The 23,004-nt window shown below is 49.9% G+C and overlaps 1 protein-coding gene across 1 annotated transcript; it reads left to right on the top strand.

The window, feature by feature from the left end:
• The first annotated feature begins 1,425 nt into the window (after nt 1-1,425).
• AHCY (adenosylhomocysteinase) lies at nt 1,426-17,144 on the top strand. The gene is made up of 10 exons (NM_001034315.1): nt 1,426-1,544; nt 6,834-7,024; nt 8,142-8,217; nt 9,891-10,040; nt 10,850-10,962; nt 11,413-11,620; nt 11,712-11,799; nt 11,905-12,022; nt 13,072-13,266; nt 16,275-17,144. The coding sequence occupies exons 1-10, from the start codon at nt 1,517-1,519 to the stop codon at nt 16,404-16,406; spliced, it is 1,299 nt and encodes a 432-aa protein (NP_001029487.1). The 5' UTR covers nt 1,426-1,516; the 3' UTR covers nt 16,407-17,144.
• Nucleotides 17,145-23,004: the final 5,860 nt, after the last annotated feature.

Here is a 23,004-nt window from a genome sequence, read left to right as displayed (position 1 = left end):
GACCTGGCTGGAGCAGTTTCAGCAGAGACCTGGGGGTGGAGACCAGACAGCTGAGGACTGAGTGGGAGGTGAGAAAGCACAGACTCAGAATGGGTCAACTCTGAAAAAAGTATGAGAGAGCAGCTGGGTGGAGGTTGGGGAAGGGGGTTCCTATAAAGATGATAAAGGGTCTTCACGTGGCCATTAAATCCACAAGGAGAGTTTCACAGCCATCAATTTGATAAATATTTTTGTCAGTCTGACAAGTGGTGACAGGGATGTGACAAGCCCCGTCAGACACTGTGGTGAGGGGATAAATTACTTTGGAAAACAGTTTGGCAAGACCTAGGAAAGTTTAAAACATGCCTTTAACTCAGAAACTTCATCCCTAAGTACACTTATGCCTCAGACACCTACTCAGGTGCACTAAAAGACAATGTTTATTTTTCCATTTATGCAATAATGGCAGAATGATACACAACTGAATGTCAGCAAATAGGAGAACAGATAAATTAATCATGGGATGTAGACAATGAAATACTATGCAACAGCAAAAATGAATACATTCTAAGTCTATGCATTACTCTTAAAAATATACTATCAACAGAAAAAAGCAAATTGCTGAAGGATAAGTACAGTACGTTACCATTTACATGAAGGTTTTAAACAGAAAATATTCTAAGAAGCATTTAATAATTTCTACATACGTAGTCAAAGTATCGGAGAAGGCAATGGCACCCCACTCCAGGACTCTTGCCTGGAAAATCCCATGGCAGAGCCTGGTAGGCTGCAGTCCATGGGGTCACTAAGAGTCGGACACGACTGAGCGACTTCACTTTCACTTTTCACTTTCATGCATTGGAGAAGGAAATGGCAACCCACTCCAGTGTTCTTGCCTAGAGAATCCCAGGGATGGCGGAGCCTGGTGGGCTGCCATCTATGGGGTCGCACAGAGTCGGACACGACTGAAGCGACTTAGCAGCAGTAGCAGCAGCAGTAAAAGTATAAATACGTATGCAAATTTAACTAAATTCAGGATAGTGGCAGGAGGGTGGAAGGCCTACGATGTGCTAGAAACTTGACATGTTGCAGCTTTACTTATAATCTGTATTGTAGGTATCAACTGCCCAGTTTACAGAAGAAACAGGTTCAGGAAAGAGAGCTGGTTGGAATTTCAATTTCCCCCGGTTATGACATGGGTTTCACTGGTTGAACGAAGGAGAGCATGGAGTTTGTTCTTAGGCCTCTCTCCGAGATCCCTTTGCTACCCAGTGCGGGAGGTGGAAGGACCGCTTGGGATAAAAACTGCTCTCAGCAGGAACCAAAGTCCATTCCGGTCCCGCCCCTGTGCGTTGGACCCCGCCCCGACGGCTCAGCTCGCTCGGGACTCATGAATATGCAAGACGGGGGAGATATTTAAAGGCGTCGGCGCCAGGCGCAGGTCCCTACCCGGCGCCGCCCAGCCCGCGCCTCTTCCCAGCCTTAGGCCCGGCCCCTTTCGCCTGTGTGCATTAGTCCGTGCGGAAACGCTGCCAATATGTCGGACAAGCTGCCTTACAAAGTCGGTGAGTTACAGGACGTGCAACCAGCCGCATCCGCTCCCCACCCGCTGGGGACCTGGTGGGGCGGCGGCCGCGGGGCCGACCTGGGGCGCTCAGAAGGACCCTCTTGAATCACTGGCACAGCGCGGTCTTGGCCCCGCGTGGCCGCCTGGGGGTTGGAGTTCCCCCGCCGCAGCTAGCATGTCTTGGCGTGCGGCCGCGAACTACAAGTTCCGGCGTGCCCCGCGAGGCAGGGTGCAGCGGCACGGACTGCGGAGCGGCGGCGTGTTCCGCGCAGAGTCGCCTGGGGCAGGGGGCAGCGTGCACCTGGCCGTGGCCTGGGACCAATGGCACCTGCCAGGACCAACGCTAGGGAGCCTGGATCCTGCCTCCTGGGCCTGGACCGGCTTCTTGGCCAACTGGATGGTCCCGGGCAAGTGCCCACCCCTCGTTGAGCCTCCCACGGGGACGCCGAGGGTACTGGGGCCCCGAAGGGCGCGTGGGGGAGGGGCCTGGAGACTGAGCCCGAGGCCGGGCAAGTCCACTCACCGGGGACCTTTGGCTTGTTACTCAACCTCTGGGGTCACTCGCTTGGCCAGCAAGAACAGTCCTACATAGAATCTCGAACTTTTGGAGTGGTTAGAAAAATCCTTCCTGCCGTCCTATGTATTGAAGCTGATACACTGATCGTTAACGTTTACTGTGGCATGGGCACCACTTGTACCTTTCTTATAGATTAATTCATTTTATTCTAATGACTTTTTAGGGTAGGGACTGTTACTTTCTCATTTTATGGATTTACTGAGACACAGGAAAAAAAGGTAACTTTCCCAAACTTATAACTGGGAGGTGGTGGAATAGATGCACCCAGGCCATGCTCATCTTTTCACCACTGTGTATAAGTGAACACATTTGGAATAATCCTAATGACCTTTCAGCAGAAACCGGTTCAGTCTGGCTAGCAATTTTTAAAGTAAATCCAGCACACCATTCAACCTGGAGAAAAGCATCAACATTTATGGAGCACTTCTTATGTATTTGGGGATTTGCATTTGTTTACAGAATGATCTTTAGGGGTGGACTTTATCCCATTATACAGAGGAAGAAACTGAAGCCGTAAAAGGAAAAAACTTCCAAAAACTCTCTGGAAAATAGTAACTTACCAATAGTAGTTTATCAAGCAGCGGGCCAGAGTAGGTTATTGTCCCTGTTGTGTGGATGAAACTGAAGCCCAGAAAGATTAAGCAAGGTCCAGTGGCTGAGCTGGAAAAGAGGCTTGTTATTACTATGGAGAGATGGGTGGGTTAAGGGTTGAGGGCTTTGCATTGTGTGGGAGGAGATAAGGCTACATTCGGAAGTGGAGGAACTTGGCTAAGTAGGGTTGAAAGGAAGCCTCCATCAGGGAGGGCGTGCTGTGCCAGACATTGCCCATATGGTATCTTTAATCCTTGGGCTCAAGGAAGGTTAGGATTATTCCCACTTCGCAGATGAAGAAACACTCAGGGTTTTGCTCATGTTCTTGGCTTGTCCTAGGACAGGTGTTACTGCAGCCTCTGCAAGTCCTCAGCTCCCCTGGGCACCAAAAACCCCAGAGCTTAGAGTGCCAGACCCTCCTGTGCTCTTGGAGTTGAGGGACCCATGAAAACACCAGGGCTGGCACAGCTGTATCCCGAGGGCAGTGAAAGAGTTCTTTTCGCTAGAGGGACAGGGGGTGGCAGAGGAGGTGCAGCTTAGGATAGGACAGGAACTGTTGTCCACTACTGGGCCCCTCCCAGGAGCCTCTGGCTGTACCAGCTCTGCCTGGCTACCAGTCCCACCCCTACTCTTGACTGGCTGTCAGACCCGCGGCAAACATTTCTCTGAGCCTTTCCTCATTGTAAATATTGGGAGTTGGACTAGGTTCAGATTTTTTTTTTTTGGTGACCCATCTACTGCCTGCCCCTTTCGTGGACCTTCTCTCATTCAGTCTTAACAACAAGGATGGTCAGTAAACATGGCCAACCCCTACTCTGTGCCCAACCCAGCTGAGTACTAGAGATACAATCTGTTTTCTAAGTGAGGAGACCTGCCCACTTCTCTGTCTCCACAGCCACCACCCCAGTCCTGGGCTCCCTCCTCACAGGTCTCCGTGAGTCTCTTGCTTCGTAGATACTTGCAGCAACCAAAGAAGCCTTCTCAAAAGACAAGTCTGGTCATGGGACTCCCCTTAAAACTCTACAGGAATAAAATCCTGACTCATCATCTTACTCCCTCTACTAGAGTCACCCTGGCATGCTCTCAGTTCCTCCAGCAGCAGTATACCAAGTTCTTCCTTCTTTTCTAAGCACCTACTGTGTGCCAGGTACTGTATCAGGTGATGGGAGGAGCCTTCCAGGCTGAGAGAGCTGCTTGGGTTAAAGCCCTGAGGCGGGAATATGAAGACAGTAAGGAGGTTCCCATGGTTGAGCAACTAGTGAGGCGGAGAAAAGGGTGGCGAGGTGGGCAAGAAGGGTGAGCAGACACCTGGGCACGGCACTGTGGCCATGTGAAGAGTCGGTTAGGGGAAGCCATTGGAGGCTGGCTGGCTTTTTCACTTTAGCAGAAGAATGGAGGTGATACATTTAAAAATTTAAAAGTTTGTTTCTCTGACTTTTGTGGGGTATTGTTTGTTTTTTAAAGATCTAACTCTTATTAGGTAATTCTTGAATCAGGCAGCATCCCAAGTAGCCACTTGAAGACCTCGCCTTTGGGGTGTTTTACTTTCATTTTAGGTTCAAAGGATTCATTAACAAAAAAATCCACTTGTTAATACACAAACAATTAGTTGTTAAAAGCAAAGAAATAGAAATGATAGAGAGGGGTAATAGCATATACATCACCAAATTGGGCTGACAACCTACATCCAAACTTGAACAGTGCTGGGACATCCCGAGTACCAGCAATTTGGAGTCTCAATTGGGAAAAGGGTCCCGGGCAGTGGTCCACCCCACGGGTGAGACTTCAGATTGCAGTTTTGGGGGCTCCTGCCTGTAATCCCAGGCTGCAAGCTGATATTGTCAGTTTGCACACAAAAATGCAGCTCTTATTTTCCCTTTTACAATGCTGTTTGTTTCCTTTTGTGAAACAAGGGTCTGGGGGTCAGCGTAGGGGTTTGGCCGGGCGTCCAGGGGCTCAGGAAATTCCAAGACCCACTCCCTCTCTTAACCTAAGGTGTGGCTTGACTTGCCGGTAACCAAAGCAGGCACATAGTCCATGCAGGGTCAGAAGTCAGTCAGAGGGCTACTCTCCTGCTTCTGAAGCCTGAACAAGACGACCTCCATCTTCATTTCCCTAACATGGGGAGAACAGCAGAGAGACCAGTGAGGAGGCTGCTTCAGTGATCCAGGGTGGTGAGATGCTGTTGGATTGCTCATATTTGGGATGTTGAGACAACAGTGCTGATGGGTTGGAAGAGGGTGAGAGGGGAAAAGAGGAATCAAGAAACCATTAGAGCAGCTGGTTGAATGGTGGTTTCATTTCCTAAAATGAGGATACTGGGGGAGTAACAAGTTTGGGGGTGAGAAAAAGGAGTCATGAGGGCTCAAACTTGACACATTATCTAGATGGACAACCAAGATGCTGAGTAGGCAGTTGAATTATGAGTCTCAGGTTCAGGGGAGAAGTCTGGGCTGGAGATGAACAGGTGGCAGACACTGCTGTAGAAAAGGTATTTCAAGCCATAAAGCGGGATGAGCTCATCTCGTAGGAGAGGAGGGAGATGACAGAGCCGTGAGAACCTCCAAACTTTGGGAGTCTGTTACAGGAAGAGGAGCCAGGAAAGTGGAAGGGAAACCACAGAAAGAAAGGGATTCAGAAAAAGATACTACTTAGTGCTGTTGGTGCTGCAGGGAGAAACGTAAACATAGATAATTGACCAATGGCTATGGGGCCTTACGGAGACCTTAAGAAGAGCAGTTTCAGTGGAGTAGTGAAGTCGTCAAAGAGGTAAGAGGATATGGGATACTGAGTAATCTAATGGAGCATATAGGATTCCCTGGTGGCTCAGCAGTAAAGAATCCGCCTGCCAATGCAGGAGATGTGGGTTCAACCCCTGGGATGGGAAGATCCTCTGGAGAAGGCAGTGCCAACTTACTCTAGTATTCTTGCCTGGGAAATCCCATGGACAGAGGAGCCTAGTGGGCTACAGTCCATGGGGTAGCAAGAGTTGGACACGACTTAGTGACTGAACCTCCATGCCATTTTATATAAGGCAATTGAGCATCTGAGAATTTTGGCATCCATAGAAGTTCCCAGAACCAATCCCCTGTAGGTATCAAGGGATAACTAATAGCATCCACTGAAGCCCGAAGATGTAGACTAGTGTCAAAGTCCAATGATCATGCTAACCAAACGCCCAAATTGAGCAGTTAACCCGCCAGTTACAGGCAAGGTGGGTTTGGGTAGATCTCTCTGGAAGAATGCGCTCCCCGCAGGCAGGTTGGTTGTTGCTTGCTTGCAAAAGAGGGGAGACCTGAACTGTGCATGCCCCATTTTTTCCTTCTAAGTTTACTAATTAAACAGGTTGCTTCACCTCCCCTGGGGCAGAGAGAGGCCAAGAGCTGTTAGTTACACAGATGAGTTCCCTCCAGGTGGGAAGAAATGACAGGGGTGGAGAAATATTTCTCTATCTACAAGGAGATCAAAGAATGGTGCTGAGTCCAAGGTGTTAGGTTGTATCACTTAGGAATGTTGAAGTCACCAAGAGTGGTGATTAGGAAGATGGAGAACCAGGAGCTAAAATCTTTCGGGAATTTTAGGTGGCAAACAGAAAGGGTAGTAAGAGGCATGTATAGGCTGACAGCTATTTATTTTTCAAGGGAGCATTTACCTGTGTTGTAATCATATTCCTCTGTGTGTTTGTCTTAGTCACTCAGTTGTGTCCGACTCTTTGCCACACCATGGACTGTAGCCAGCCAGGCTCCTCTATCCATGGGATTCTCCAGGCAAGAATACTGGAGTGGATTGCCATTCCCTTCTCCAGAGGATCTTCCCAACACAGGGATTGAACCTGGGTCTCCGGCATTGCAGGCAGATTCTTTACCATCTGAGTCACCAGAGAAGTCCTTATGTTCCTGTGGGATTTTTTAATTAAATGTTCTCCCACAAGGCTATGCGTAGGCTGCGATTAGGCAGGGACCTTTTGACTGCCCTGCTCCAGGAAATCCTTCAATCAGTGAGATTGCAGCCAGCCTAGTGTTTCGAGTCCACAGGGGATGAGTGCGGAGTGGTGGGTGCTTGCTTCATGGTTGATGGGATGAGGTAGCTCATGAACTTCCGTCCATCCTGCCCCTGCAGCTGACATCAGCCTGGCCGCTTGGGGACGCAAGGCCCTGGACCTGGCAGAGAATGAGATGCCGGGCCTGATGCACATGCGAGAAATGTACTCGGCCTCCAAGCCTCTGAAGGGCGCTCGCATTGCTGGCTGCCTGCACATGACCGTGGAGACCGCCGTCCTCATTGAGACCCTCGTTGCCCTGGGTGCTGAGGTGAGGCCTGAAGCAGCAGTTCTTGCAGAGCCGGGAACTCTATAGTCTTGTGTCCCCTCAGGCCCAGCAGGGGTTCCAGCTCCAGCCTTGTCACGGGCGCCCCTCACTACCATTTGTGGTGACTGTTCTGCTGATTTGCTCTTACTGGGAAATGGCGTCTGGTCACCCTCAATTCACATTCTCCTGACTGGGGAAGCTCTAGCAGGAAAGACTCAAGCCCAGAGCCCTACCGAATCATCTAAGGGTCTGGCTCCTATAGGCCCTCGTGGGGTCACGTGCCTGCCCTTGGCCAATCATGGCTGCTGGAAAGATGGTGCTCTCTGATTGGTTCAGCCTGGGTCATGTGTACCAATGATTGCAGCTCCTCCAAGTTCTCTGACGATGTTTTATGGGGGGCGGGGTTGGTGGTGGTGCGGGGCAGCCAGCAACAACTAGTGAGTCCAACAGTGTCAGTCCTTGGCCTACCTCTTTCTTTTCTACACTCCCTCTCTTAAGTGGTCTGATTTTATGGTTTTAAATATTGTTTATGTGGTTATGTCATAACATAATATTTATATGATATAGTACATCATATCCAGCAACTGATGTACCATCTCCACTTGGAGATCTGATTGATTGACATTGCAACCTCAACATGTCTAAACAAACTCATGATTTCCTACACTTCTTGGTGTCTTCCCCATGTAAGCAATTACAGGCTTCTGCCTTACAGTTCTCTCTGTTCAAGAATCTGGGGTCATCCCTGACTCTTCTTTTTGTCTCTTACTCCAACAAACTAACCCTCCCAACAAATCCTTCAGAATAATACTTATCCCCTCCACTGCTATAGTTGCATATCTTGTTTTAACGCTAACAACAGCTTCTTCACTTGTCTCCTTGCTTCCTTGTGGAGCCCTTTCCCCTCCATATGGCAGAGCCTTGTTTTCACATATGTTAGGCCTTGTCACTGCTCTGGCTCCCATCCACTCACCAGGGTCCCCAGCCTATGGTTGCAGAGCCAGTTGGGTGTAGATCCCAGGCCTCTCATCCCTAGATTCAGGGCCTTTTCTTAGCCCTGCCTAGTGACCCTGGTCTTCTGACCTGGCTGTGACCAGCCCTGTCTTGCTGGCTCTTTCAGGTGCGGTGGTCCAGCTGCAATATCTTCTCCACCCAGGACCATGCAGCAGCTGCCATTGCCAAGGCTGGCATTCCAGGTGAGTCCTTGCTGGGGGATACAGGAATACAGGAAGGGGCTCTGATTTTCTCTGTTTGCATCACTTCACTTTTACTGCTGCAGACCTCCCTACAGTAGGGAAGACTCATGGCCACAGAATCCTCGCCTAGAGGCCCATCGGAAAGAGCCGTTTTGTCCAGCTGTCATCTCAGATCCTACTGAAGGCACTTACTTGCCCTATTCAAGTCAGTGATTGGGAATCACATGGTGTTGAAGAGGGGGAAGTTCCTTAAAAAGAGGATGTTCCTTAAAAAGTTCCTTAAAAAAAGAAGTTCCTTAAAAAGAATCAGGGAGGGGTACTGGACAGAAAAAGAGTCCCAGAGATCCACTGCATAGTATCTGATGGTCTAGGTACTGGGGAAGGACCACAACCAAAGAGGAAGGACTTTCTCACAGGCTGCTGGAGAAACAGAAACAAGTCTGCTTGGGCTTGGGGAGGGAAGTGGTTCGGTCTGACGATGATAAAATAGGACATTCATTCACAGTTCCTTCTAACCAGCTGCGGGGGGAAGGTAAAGAGTTGGGGAAGACCTCTCCATCGACTGACCAAGGGTCGGCGTGTCCCCAGCTCCTCAGCCTAGTTTGGACTCCATGGCCGCTTTCTGGAAAGGCCTTGTTTTCAAGACCATTATCTGCCCCAGTTTGAGGGAGGGGAAGCTGGCCTTGCTTGGCAGGTGTCCTTTGCTCACAGGAGGTTCCTGGGAGCCCCGCACCTGTGTCGCAGTTGTACCACATGATGGGAGGAGCCTGAGCTGACAGTCAGGAGCACGGGACTCTGTTGCTTGCTCAGCAGTGCCATGCTGGGACTTCTCTGGTGGCCCAGTGGTTAAGACTCGGGGCTTCTGGTGCAGGGGGCATGGATTTGATCCCTGGTTGGGGAACTAGGATCCCACATGCTGTGCGGCCAAAAACAGCAACAGCAGAGTGTCATGATGAGTGACCTGGGCACATCTCAGCCGCTTCTCTGGGCATCTGTAGGTGATGATGATGGTAATGCCAGCCTCACAGGGTTTCTGTGAGGACAGATGAGATGGGGGCAAGAAGCAGTTAGAGTATTGCCTGACACAGAGAAAGTGCTCCATACACGGTAGCTGCTGTTAGTAGATGCTGGCCAGACGTCGCCTAGGATAACGTATTACAGAGACTGTGGGCCCATCAGGTCCTTTCAGTGCAGAATGGACCCTGGAGCTTGTCTCTTGAGTCCACCTAATGTGTCCCTCCTCCCGTCACACCTCCCTCCCAGCAGGAGGCACAGTGGGTAGGAACCCTGGTCACTGTGAGCTGGGGGCCCAGACAGACGAGGGTAGGAAAAGAAAGAGTGAGAAAGGAAAGAATTCTTTCCAGATACTTATATATAGGGGGTCTGTGTTTGGCTCCCGTCTCACTTAATCTATACTACCATCGACAATGAAAGTGAGACTCAGAGGTGAAGTGATTTGCCGAAAGTCACACAGCTGGTCAGTGCAGAACCAGGATTCACACTCTGATACCTCTGGCTCCAAGTTGTGTCCTTAGCACTGCTGAGTCCTCAGAGAGGCTGGAGGTGGTTGGGGATGGAAATTAGGAAGAAGATAGTCTTGAGTCTACCTAGGTGGGTCCCTGGAGCAGGTGCCATTGTGGAGGGCCAGCCCTGACATGCCACTCACTCTCCAGTGTACGCCTGGAAGGGTGAAACGGATGAGGAGTACCTGTGGTGCATTGAACAGACGCTGTACTTCAAGGACGGGCCCCTCAACATGATTCTGGACGACGGTGGTGACCTCACCAACCTCATCCACACCAAGTACCCGCAGCTCCTGTCAGGTGAGTAGGGCAGGTCGGTGGGCTGGGTGCTGGTGGTTTAAATGGCTCTTGCTTGTCCACATGAGAGCGGCAGGCCTGGCAGGACTCCTGGTGCCTCAAGCAGCAGATTTTGTGGAAGATGGGATATCCGCAGGCTCCTGTAAGTGTGCTGGGGCCCATCTTCTGGGCTGGGGCAGCTGGGGGAAGGCTGGCTGAGATGATGGCCCAAGGGCGAGCATAAGGCTAGAGCTGAGAACAGCTGGGAAGCTTTGTTAAAAGCAGGGTGGGGAGGGAAGTAGGGAATGTTATAGTGAGTGCCAAGGCCCTGAGGTAGGAAAGGATGACCTTTCAGGAAACAGAAAGTTAGCCAGCATGGGAACTTCCTTCACTGGAGCCTTAGTGAAGATCAGATGTGTAAAGACTTTATAATAAACTCAGCGAGAGAGCTGGGCTTGATGCTGAGAGCAAAGGGAAGTAATTGGATGGTACTGAAAGACGTCTCTGAAAATATACATGTTAAGTGTGGCTGCTATGTAGAGGACGCATTGTGGCAGGGATGTGGGCAGTGGGGATGAAGAGTCTGTGAGTTGTTGGGAGGTAGAATCATGAGGCCTAGTGAAGGTGGCGACTCCTCCCTCGTGCTGGCCCGGGTGATTAGGTGGACTGTGGTATAGGTTCCAGAGATGGGAACCCAGAAAGAGGAGCATCTTTAGAAGGCAAAGGTGAGGCATTCAGGTGAGTTCAGTTGTGGGCTCTCTTAGGCTCTTAGAGTCCCATCCCAGAGGCCACTCCTTCCTGGCCTGAAATCTGTCCCCTCCCCTCTTGTTCAGGCATCCGAGGCATCTCTGAAGAGACCACAACGGGGGTCCACAACCTGTACAAGATGATGGCCAAAGGGATCCTGAAGGTGCCGGCCATCAATGTCAATGACTCTGTCACCAAGGTGAGCCTGGGGAGCAGCAATGGCTTCTGCTGTTGGTTTCCAGAGCAGCTCAGGAGTAGGCCCTGAAGAAGGCCCCCAGGGAGGCTGCCGTGAGGAATTTAGCCCTCACTTGGTGGGGAAAGGGGTTGTAGACAGAGTGATGAGTGTATTAAAGAGACAAAGGATTACGCAGTGATCCTCAGAGCTAGGCATTGGGAGGTTTGAAGTGAAGCAGATTCTTTGGGTGGTCTCATAGTTGATCCTCAGGAAGCCTTCTGGACTGGCTGAGAAAGATTGGGGAGAAAGTCATGGGGCTGAGCAGGGGCAAGGGGCACGTGAACACACTAGCTGGTGGGGAGAAGTCCCAGGAGGTGATCAGCCCAAGGCCCAGCAGGCTGAGATGCTGAGAGTGGGTCTGAGGCCCCAGGGCTTTGCCTGCCCCCATCCCTGCCTTACCCCCTCTCCTCTCAGAGCAAGTTTGACAACCTCTATGGCTGCCGGGAGTCCCTCATAGATGGCATCAAGCGGGCCACAGATGTCATGATTGCGGGCAAGGTGGCGGTGGTTGCAGGCTATGGCGACGTGGGCAAGGGCTGTGCCCAGGCCCTGAGGGGATTTGGGGCCCGCGTCATCATCACGGAGATTGACCCCATCAACGCACTTCAAGCTGCCATGGAGGGTATGATAGAGCGGGGGTTGGCCGTCAGCCGCTGGGGCCAGAGGAGGGGCATGGCCACGCTGGCTGACCCATGGGGGCTGTCTCTACACAGGCTACGAGGTGACCACCATGGATGAGGCCTGTCAGGAGGGCAACATCTTTGTCACCACCACGGGCTGTACTGACATCATTCTTGGCCAGTAGGTGCCGGTGTGGTGTGGGGGTCCTAGGGAGTGAAGGAGGGGGCAGGCATGGGGCTGCCCTTGGTCGCTGACCCTCTTTCACGGACTGAGGCTCCCCCACAGGCACTTTGAACAGATGAAGGATGATGCCATTGTGTGTAACATTGGGCACTTTGACGTGGAGATCGATGTCAAGTGGCTGAACGAGAACGCTGTGGAGAAGGTGAACATCAAGCCCCAGGTGAGGAGCCCCAGCCCTGCCAGCAGGCTCGGCAGATGGAGCGCCTAGGGGGGTGTGCCTGTGGGGTGGCCGCCAAGGAGGACAGATGACGAGGCTCTGGTGACCTGGGCAGTGGGATGGGAGGAAGAGGTTTCAGGCTGCTAAACTGGAATCTTGGAGGGAGGCCAAGGGTCCTCCTTTTTTAAAGCTCCCTGGAGGATTCTGAGGTGCAGCCGAGGTTGAGTACCACCGCATCTGTCTTACTGATGGATTTTATTTTTGGCTACTCTGGGTCTTCGCTTCTGCAGGTAGCACCGTGCAGCAGTACACAGGCTTCTCATTGTGGCGGCTTCTCTTGCGGAACACTGCCTCTCGAGCGCAGGCTCAGTAGTTGTGGCACACAGGCTTAGTTGCTCTGAGGCATGTGGGATCTTCCTGGACCAGGGATCAAACCCGGGTACCCTGCACTGACAGGCAGAGTCTTACCTACTGGACCACCAGGGAAATTCTACATTTAGCTTTTTACTAAGCATGCTGATTGAGAACCTGGGATCTGTCCTCAGACTGTCCAGGCTCAAATTACAGCCACTTTGTAATGTCTGGCTCTGGACAAGGAACTTAACCCTTTAAACCTCAGTTTCTTTATCTGTGAAATGGGGATAATACCTAATTTAAACGATTGTTAGTAGAATTAAATGTAATTTTTATATATCGTATACACACACACAGTTACATGTGTGTTCTTAGCCCAGGGCCTGTGCCAGTGATAATATTAACAGTACCATTAGCTAATAGGCAGTACTTAAACTAAGTGCTTGCACATGTGAGCTCTTTAAATTCTCACAGTAGATGTATGAGGTCTGCAGCTCAGAGTTGTTTAATAAATAGTCGCTTTTATAATTCATTGTGTGTCCCAGTCCCTATGCTGGAGGTTGTTCTAGGGCAGTCTAGGCCCTTTGTGGGCACTGCTGGAGACAGGGAGGCCTGCTGGGCAGGAGGATGGGATGAGGATGGGGTGGACACTGGGAGCAGCGCCTGCCAGTCCTTACCGCTGCTCTGCCCGCTTGCAGGTGGATCGCTACTTGTTGAAGAACGGACGCCGCATCATCCTGCTGGCCGAGGGCCGGCTGGTCAACCTGGGCTGTGCCATGGGCCATCCTAGCTTTGTGATGAGCAACTCCTTCACCAACCAGGTCCTGGCGCAGATCGAGCTCTGGACCCACCCAGACAAGTACCCCGTCGGAGTCCACTTCCTGCCCAAGAAGGTGGGTTCCTACCTGCACCCCTGGCCAAGGGTCACGTGACCCGGGCTCCCCAAGCAGGGCTTGCCTGAGTTCATACGGTGCTTGCCTCCACTCTTGAGGATCTTAACAGCGTCCCCCTCAGGGCAGAAGTCATTCTCTCCATTTAACAGAGGAGGAAAGTGAGGCTCAACGCAGGGAATAACTTGAGTAGCCGGGCTGGGTGGTGAGAAGAGCATGGGCTTTGGAGAGAGACACATCCAGGTTTGAATATCAGCCTGTGTAACCAGGTTACTTAACTTCTGAGCCTCTATTTCCTTCTCTGTAACGTGAAGGTAATAGTACCTCTGTAAGGATTGTGAGGACTTCCTTAGGTCACAGGTCACAAACGCACATGTCCACTAAGGATAAATGGGCTGGAGGGGACTGAGCAAAGAACATGTGCCCCAGTGGAAGGGGCTGGCTGCCTGTTATCAACCTGGGCCCTTTGGGTCAAGGCTCCTGACATTTCAGAGGAAGCCAGATATCAATATTTTTGTGTGAAATATTCAATTTTAAATATAGCTGGGTGGGTTAACTTGGACTTGTTTGTAAGCCAAATGCAGCCTAGAGGCTGCACAATTGTGGCCCTGGAAGTGGGTGATGCTGCTAACACGCTGAGCATGGCCCCTGACATTCTGCGAGCGTGAGGTCAGGGTAACCATGACAATGAGGTCATCTGACATCCAATGCAGTGCTCGTCCTAACACCCCAAGCGCTGCCCTCCCTCAGGGGTCAGAATGCTGTGTCTTAGTGCTGACTCTTTAGCATCATGGGCAAATTTGGTTTTGCTACTTATCCTGATTGGGCCTCAAGTGTCCCTCTCAGCTAAGTGGTAAGAGTACTTCTTGCTTCCAACCTTTGACTACTGGTGAGGCTGTGATGGAGACTTCATATCTCTCCTCCCACCCTTTGAGAAGCTGGTTCTGCCAACTAATGAGAAGTAGGAAGAGGCCGGGGTGTCTGTCCCCCGAGCCAGCCAACTCCTCTCCCCTTAGGCTTCCTCAGGTACTGTCTTGTCTGACCAGATGTTTCACCTGTGAGGGCCTCAAGGGGCTGTCCTGTCCTGTGCAGCCTGCCAGGTCCCTATGCTTGTTGGAGGGTTTAAAAAGCCTCATTTGAACCCTTATCTTAATTGGAGGAAACAGGGCTGTAGTGAGAAAAGGCGCAGGCCTCTGAGATGAGAGCAGGGTTGGAAGTGAAAAGGTAAAGAGCTCACCTCCTACCCCAGCACCTGGCCCCATCCTTCTCTCCTTTCTCCATCGCTGCCATGGCATGGGTTGGGGACATGCTTCACACTCACGTGCAGTGTGTGGGGAAGGGATTATGTATCTTGGTTAACCATAATGACAGCATGAGCAGCACCCCCATTTATTAAGGTGCCTGCACTATGCCCTCTTGAATATCACTGATCTTTGTAAGAACTATGAGAGATCCGGCCTACAGATGAGGGAACTTAAGGTTCAGAGAGTGACTTGCCCCCACAGCTGTAAAATACTGGACCAAGAGTAGATCAGCCCTGTCTGTCCGGGTTGTTAACCATTACGACACGCTGCCCTCCAGGTGTAGGGTGCCCTCCAGTGTGGGGTGCAGGCCAGGCCAAGCGAAGGGAGGATTCATTGTGTCCTCGGGTCATTGGAGACCTTCATTCTGCTTCTAGAACGGCTGTGGCCTTAGGGCTAGACGCTGCTCCTGCCTTTGCCTGCCTCTCCCCAGTTTCTTCATTTGTTAAATAGAAAAATAAACCCTGGCCTCCTCCTTAGGGATGTTTGCCTCTAATGAAACAGTGAATGTGAAACCACTTGGGAACATAAAGCTGTCTGGGCTGTGAAGTGAAAGTCGCTCAGTCGTGTCTGACTCTTGGCGACACCACGGACTCTATAGTCCACGGAATTCTCCAGGCCAGAATACTGGAGGGTAGCCATTCCCTTCTCCAGGGAAACTTCCCAACCCAGGGATCAAACCTGGGTCTCCCACATTGCAGGTGGATTCTTTACTAGCTGAGCTACCAGGGAAGCCACCGGGATCTGGGTTGTGCCATTATGGGATGGTGGGATGGGACGTGAGTCAAGAAGTCACCCAGGCAGGGCTGCAGTCATCTGAAGGCTTGACTGGAGCTGGAAGAGCCACTTCACATTACGTGGGCGGGAGGTTCCTTGCCACATGAGTGTCTCCGTAGAGCTGCTTAAGTTTCCTCGTGAGATGGCAGCTGGCTTCCCCCAAATCTGGGGACAGCGCAAAGGAGGAAGCTGAAGTACCTTTTAGCTCCCAGTTTTCAAGTCACGCATCATCATTTCTGCTTCATTCTGTTCATTAGAAATGAGCCACTTGAGGGGTGAGGACGTAGGCTCCACCTCTTGAAGGAGGAAGGTGTTTTATGAATTTATAGACATATTTTTAAGGATATATTTGGAAGACGGCTGTGGTCACCACTGCTCAGGAAGTACATTAAAACAACCACAACCAGTGTAATCCGAAAAGGGATGCTGTTGGTTCTATAATGGCAGAGCGTCAGATTCAGACATTGGATGCGGGGATTCATTGGCATCGGAGCTCTGCTTTGTCTGTTTCTTGGCCCTTTTGTTCTCCCTGCATTCACTTCACTTGTCAAATAGACTTGCTATTGGAGGCCGATGGCCTCCCTGTTTAGGAATCCTGAGAGCCCCTGTCATGAAAGTATGTCCTGTTCATTGATAAATTCCAGGAAGCATTTTGGTTAGCTGCTTAGGTTGATGGAGGGTGAAGGAGGAGATGTAATTGATGGTCCCACCAGGGCTGCCTGGAGGGGAAGGTGTAGTTTGATTCCCCCTTGAAGAAGAGCTGAGCAGCCCAAACCCACACACATCCACTGTGAGGACAGGATGAAGTAATACGCTTAACACTCGACAGATGTCACAATAGAACCGTTCCCGCCTCTTTGGGCAGCGAGAAGATGGAGGTTAGGGGTCCCAGAGCATGGCACTGATTCCAGCTTTTCCTGTGTTTCTCCCCAGCTGGATGAAGCAGTGGCTGAAGCCCACCTGGGCAAGCTGAATGTGAAGCTGACCAAGCTGACTGAGAAGCAGGCCCAGTACCTGGGCGTGTCCCGTGAAGGCCCGTTCAAGCCTGATCACTACCGCTACTGAGAACCAGACCTGCCCTTTGCCTTCCAGCTGCTGTCCTTGGCTGGGTCCCACCTCTCCTCCCCAAGAGCAAATGGCACCACCTTTAAGATTGGTCTGATAATGTCCCCCATTGACTCCCTGGGGCTTGCCACTCAGTCTTTGGCCTCTGCTGCATCCCTCATGCTGTTCCAAGTGTGACAGGGGGAATTGAGAAGTGTCCCCTCTAGCCCGGGCCATAATGGAGGTGCATGGGGGTTACCCACAGGGAACCATGAGCTCAGGGGTTCAGCAACTGCTCACTCAGTCCTTCCTTAGGCTGGAAGTTGGCAGTGGTGGTCAGAAAGCCCATGCACTTTACCATCCAGGCCTTCACTTGGCCTGTGGACTTTAGACTCATGTTCTTGGTTTACAGGTTCATTGGTTCCTCAGCCCATGACAGATGAGAAGGATCTCTGTCAAAGGGTGTGAGGGAACTGTGGGTGTTTGAATGCTCCGGAGAGCCTGGGTTAGTGCTTAGCATTCTCTTAAACCTCAGAACAATGAGATTGGTACTTTTAGTCCCTATTTTACAGGGGTTGGAATATATTGTTAAGCAAGAAAAGACAAGAGGAATGACAGCCAGCGGTTAAGAGGGGCCAGAGAAACCTAAAAGCACATTGATGGTTCCCAGCATAGCTCTGGGCCAAAAAGAGGTTAATTTGGTTTATAATGTTAAAAGAGAGCGAGAAGGTGGGTTAATAAAAATTTGGGTGCCTAAAATAATTTTGAGCCTTTATTTTATAGAAAATCCATTGCCAACAATGTGTGGTGTGAGCCAAGGGGTATGATGTGCTGTAATAGACTGCTTGTTGCAGTGTGGGGTGATAAGAGCTGCAGGCAAACCCTTGGGCTGAAAGAATGAGAGAACTCTTATATCTTTGGGTGTGTCTTTTGCAAACAGCCTGCTTTTTTTACCCAACCTAAAACTCATTTGGAGAAGGCGATGGCACCCCACTCCAGTACTCTTGCCTGGAAAATCCCATGGATGGAGGAGCCTGTTGGGCTGCAGTCCATGGGGTTGCCAAGAGTCGGATACGACTGAGTGACTTCCCTTTCACTTTTCACTTTCATGCATTGGAGAAGGAAATGGCAACCCACTCCAGTACTCTTGCCTGGAGAATCCCAGGGATAGGGGAGCTTGGTGGGCTGCTGTCTATGGGGTCACACAGAGTCGGACACGACTGAAGTGACTTAGCAGTAGCAGTAACACTAAGACTCATTTAATAGGTGAGTTTTGCCTATTTATATTTATTGTAATCTCGGTATTTATTTCTTCTGTTCCAATTTATACTTTCTTTTTCTCCTCGTTTCCACTTAGGATTGTTCCAGTACTCTGTCGGGGACTGTTATTTATTGAGCACCTGCCATTAGGTGTTTTGTAGTTTATTTTCACTGTCCTCACAAAGAGCTTAGTAATATTATTCTAATTTTATAGATGAGAATGAAGACTTACAGAGGTTACGTGTCTTTCCTAAAGTCCACAATTACAGGTGGCCTCATCAGGACTCAAATCATAGGAAGGGGAGTGGGACCTAAATGGTCATTTACTGAACCCCTATTGTGGTCCCAGAAGTCAGAGAAACAAGAACCCACCTGGAAAAGTAACTAGAGCCTATTAAAGGGTCATGGACTGCATGGAAGGCCTTTGGGATATTTGAGACCTAACCCCCGCATGTGGGAATCTCCAGCTAGAAGGAGAAGGTGGGCATGCAAACAACTTTGCCAGCTCTTGGGCACTTCCCTTCTACTCAGCTTTAGAGTTCAGTGCCTGGCAGCACTGAAGGGCAGGAGAAAAAAGATGATGCTTGAAATGGATTTTGAAAGAACTAAAGATTTGTAATAGGAATTGAAAGCAAGAGCATTTTGGGCAGAAGGACAACTTAAGAACAAGTTAGGGGCATGGGTGTGGCTGCAAAATAGGGGCAGCTAGGAGATAGAGGGCTAGACAGGTGGCCTGGGAGACAGGGAAAACCTTGAACACTAGGATGAAACTTTGGTTTTAATCATTGAGCTGCACAGATCCCTGAAAATGACCCCACTTGACTGAACATTCATACTTGTGACTTGTTTTTTTTTTTTAGTCTCAGCCTCTGGCTATGAAGTGGTATTAATTAGTAGAGAAATTCAAGAGGCCAAATGGCCTGACCCACGATCACACAGTAAGTGGTGCTACCTGGACTCCACCTTGGGATGGTCTGAGTCCTGGGCCAGGCACTTGGGTGAGACAAATGGGGAGTGTTTAAGTGAAGGTTGCTCCACCCAAGGCATGACATTTTGACAGAAGGTAGTGGTTGGGTTTGGAGCTGTCTCTAGTATTTCTTCCTTCAGAGGTGAGAATTGAATACACAGGAGAACATGAGATGGAGATTGAGGCCAATCCTGCCTCACAGATCAGCTTTCCCAACCATATGTACATAGCATTACGCTTGGCATGCCCTTGGCTGTATCTGGCATTGTAATCCCACCTCTTCTGTTATTTGAGTGCAGATGCATCTGATTGATAGAAAGAAAGCCTGCTGCTGCTGCTAAGTCACTTCAGTCGTGTCCGACTCTGCAACCCTACAGACGGCAGCCCACCAGGCTCCTCCATCCCTGGGATTCTCCAGGCAAGAACACTGGAGTGGGTTGCCATTTCTTTCTCCAATGCATGAAAGGGAAAAGTGAAAGTGAAGTCGCTCAGTCGTGTCCGACCCTTGCAACCCCATGGACTGCAGCCCACCAGCTTCTCTGTCCATGGGATTTTCCAGGCAAAAGTACTGGAGTAGGTGGCCATTGCCTTCTCCAAGAAAGAAAGCCTAGTTTGCTCTAATTTTTTAAAAGTATATGGTGTCAAGCAAAACCCTTGAGTCATATTCAGTGGCCCGTGGTTTGACAGACTTCATGCTGAAAACTAGAGGATCAATAGACCTTGCTCATGCTTACTTGAGTTTGGATGCTCATCAAGGTGTCATGCTCAGTTAATTCTCACTTTTTTTTTTTTAAACTCCATATGTGTAGTTGACGTTGCATTGTTCAGTTGATAAGTCGCGTCTGACTCTGCGACCCCACGGACTGCAGCACGCCAAGCTTCCCTGTCCTTCACTATCTCCAGGAGTTTGCTCAAATTCATTTGAGTCCATTCATTCATGTCCATTGAGTCGGTGATACTATCTAAGCATCTCATCTTCTGCTGCCCTCCCTCTTTTCCTTATGCCTTCAGTCTTTGCCAGCATCAGGGTCTTTTCCAGTGAGTTGGCTCTTTGCATCAGGTTGCCAAAGTATTGGAGCTTCAGCTTCAGCATCAGTTCTTCCAATGAATATTCAGGGTCAATTTCCTTTAGAATTGACTGGTTTGATCTCCTTGCAGTCCAAGGGACTCTTAAGAGTCTTCCAGCACCACAATTCAAAAGCATCAATTCTTTTGCACTCAGATTTCTTTATTGTCCAACTCTGACATCCATACATGATTAGTGGAAAAATCATAGCTTTGACTACACAGACCTTTGTTGGCAAAGTGCTATCTCTGCTTTTTAATATGCTGTCTAGGTTTGTGATAGCTTGCCTTCCAAGAAGCAAGCGTCTTTTAATTTCATGACTTCAGTCACTGTCCAGTGATATTGGAGCCCAAGAAAATAAAGTCTGTCACTGTTTCCACTTCTTTTCCTTCGTTTTTTTCCTTTTATTTGCCATGAAGTGATGGGGCTGGATGCCATGATCTTAGTTTTTTTTAAACTTAGTTTTTAAAAACGGTTTAAGTTTTTTTAAACGTTGCTTTAGTTTACATGAATATATGCTATGACTCTGCTGTAAATAATTTTAAAATTTTGGTACTTCAACTATTAGCAACAAATGACACAGGAACCACCTCTCAGCTGATCATGACATCAGTGGTCAAAACTGACCTAGACCCACTACTGCCTTCTGCCATTTCTTTTACATCTAGTTGTATACCAGCCATTCCTCTCAGTAAGCACTTATTTATTCCTCATGATAACCTTGTAGAGTCTTGAATTCCCATTTTACAGTTCAGGAAACAGGCTTTGAGAGGGTGAGCTGGCTTTTGTACTCAGTAGGACCAGAATCCAAGCTCTTAGTAGAAAAGAGAGAGGCTGCTGTTCATCTGAGCTAGAGAGGTTCAGCACCTTAAATCCTCCACAGAGCTCCTGCCTGTGTGCAGACATGCCCCCTTCTCTAGAGCCTATCTGTACCCAGGCTCAGGAAATATTGATACCTTTCAAGATGTTCCCTCCTTTGGGATCCCATGCAGTCCCCCACATCTGGTCCCCTAGGGGTTCTGGTTTCTGTTACCCTGGCCTTTTCCTTTCCTCTTTGGAGGTGTCCTGCCAGTTCTCAGAACCCCCTTTTTAAAAAAAAAAACAAACCCTCTCCTTTCACATCTGGTCTCAACCCTACCTCTGATCTCAGGTCTGCTAATCTGTCACATGTATGACACTGACCAGATACTCACAATGAAAGTTGATGGGTGTCTTACTGCACCCCCCCGCCGCCGCCCCCATCTCCACTCCTGAGGCTTCTTGGGGAGACAAGGAATTGGTCAAGGGTCCTATTGGAGAAGGAAATGGGAACCCACTCCAGTACTCTTGCCTGGAGAATCCCAGGGATGGGGGAGCCTAGTGGGCTGCCATCTATGGGGTCGCAGAGTCGGACACGACTGAAGCGACTTAGCAGCAGCAGCAAGGGTGCTATAGTATCTGGTCTGACCCCTGCCCTGCCACAGGAAAGTGTGAAGGGAGATTAAGACCTAGGGGATTTTGTACAAGTTTACAGGGTTTTGAAGGGAGGAGACCTCGGTCTGCTGTTAACTTATCATGTGACTTTGGGCAGGAACAGAAATAACTCTCTCACATGGTTGTTTTGAAGGTCAAGGATAACATGTATATACAGAGTTTCTTTTTTTTTGGCCAGGGCCGGGCAGCATGTGGGATCTTGGTTCTCTGATGGGGGATCAAACACCTCCTCATGGGGAGTGTGGAGTTTTAAGCACTGGACCATCAAGATGTCCCCTAAAGAGTTTTCTGTCAAGTTTTTAGGGCTGTGTCAGGTACCAGTGAGTGAGGAAGGAGCTGTTTTGAAGGCAGGAAATTTAGACTGTTTGGAGAATTAGATACTTAAGGAAAATCATAGGATCTTAAAACAGCAGGACTTTAGGGCATCTACAGAGCCCAATCCAGCATCTGTAAATGGAGAAATGCAGGCCCCGAGGGCGTAAGTGACATCCAGCCTTCCCCTGCAGGCCTTGGTGTCCTGTTTGCCTCTATGCCGGAGCTCTTTCCTGCATACCAAGCCCCTTAACCACATCCATGTGGCGGGTTGTGGTGGGAGGGCCTTGCTAGGCTAGAAGGGCAGGGATCCCTTTTCAAGTACTGCTGGGGACAAGTAACGAGCTTGGAGGGCCTGAGGTAGCAGGGACTAAAACAACCGGTGGGGTTGTGCAGGTTGGCTTGTGCCACGTGCAGGGAAAGCAAGTTAGCCAAGATGGCGGTGGTCAGGCTCTCTCGCCCCAGGGCCTTTTGCTCTCCACGTTTTGTAAAGACATAGTTATGTAACAGGTGAGACCACTTACAGCACTGCTCATGCATGTTATGATGTACCTGCTTGGCCATGGGCCACTTTTGTTCTGCAAACATAACATACAAGCTCCACCTGAACAGCCCTTGTGACTACATTACGGCTGCGTTATGGCTGTGTCTACCACAAGAGGAGAGAATACAATGTGTCTGCTGCTATGGCTGCTGTGCCAGTAAGGAGAGAATAAACGTGTCTGTAGTTCTTAGGATTCCTTAAGTTTTCTTCAGCTCCCCTGCTTGCGCTTTGCCTACCTTGGGTTCAGCCAATAGTGAGATATAGCAAGACAACTGGTGTAGTTGGTAGGATCAGCAATACACCAGGAGAACTAGAAGAGGTAGCAGGCAGGGGTCAGCTCCACTTTGGGGCCCCGAGGTTTCAGGAAACCTCAGGAATCCAGATTCTCGTCCCCGACACCTGCTCAGGACTACCCCAGAAGACAAAGCTAGGAGATCTGCTTGAAGTGATGGAGGCAGCCAGGTCCACTTATACAATTAGGTCTTGTCAGTCAGCTTCAGTTAAGTACCTCATCAATACACTCTCCGAATGGGCTCGGGGATAGGCACATAGCTCAAGTTGGTCCAGACTCAACCAGAGGATTTCAGGATTTTTACTGGAAATCTGGTGTGGTGCAATACAAAAAATTGTCCAACGTGAGTGACCCAAGAAGGTTACCCTGGGCTGCTTGGAGCCAGACTCCTTGTGGTCTGCGGGCTTCCTCCCTGGTTGGAGGAGTTACACCCTCCCAGGTGGTCCCAAAAGTCCCCAGGTGCTGGGCAGTGGGCTTTTCCTGACAACTATCGTAAATAATTGGTACCTAAATTCACACTGCTTAGTACTCTGGTAGTGTGATTGCCCCCACCCACAGTTCTCATACATACCCTATTAGAAGGGAGAAAAACACAGAAGTAGGTGGGAACATACCCCAACAGTGCGTCCAACGGAATGTCCTGCTTCAGCAAGTGTGTCTCTGGGGAACATGCTGGCTCTTCTACTAACTGCTGGCTCATATGGA

This window comes from Bos taurus, chromosome 13 (genome assembly GCF_002263795.3).
Source record: "Bos taurus isolate L1 Dominette 01449 registration number 42190680 breed Hereford chromosome 13, ARS-UCD2.0, whole genome shotgun sequence".
Lineage (NCBI taxonomy): Eukaryota > Metazoa > Chordata > Mammalia > Artiodactyla > Bovidae > Bos > Bos taurus.
This window is presented reverse-complemented; position numbering and strand designations above follow the sequence as displayed.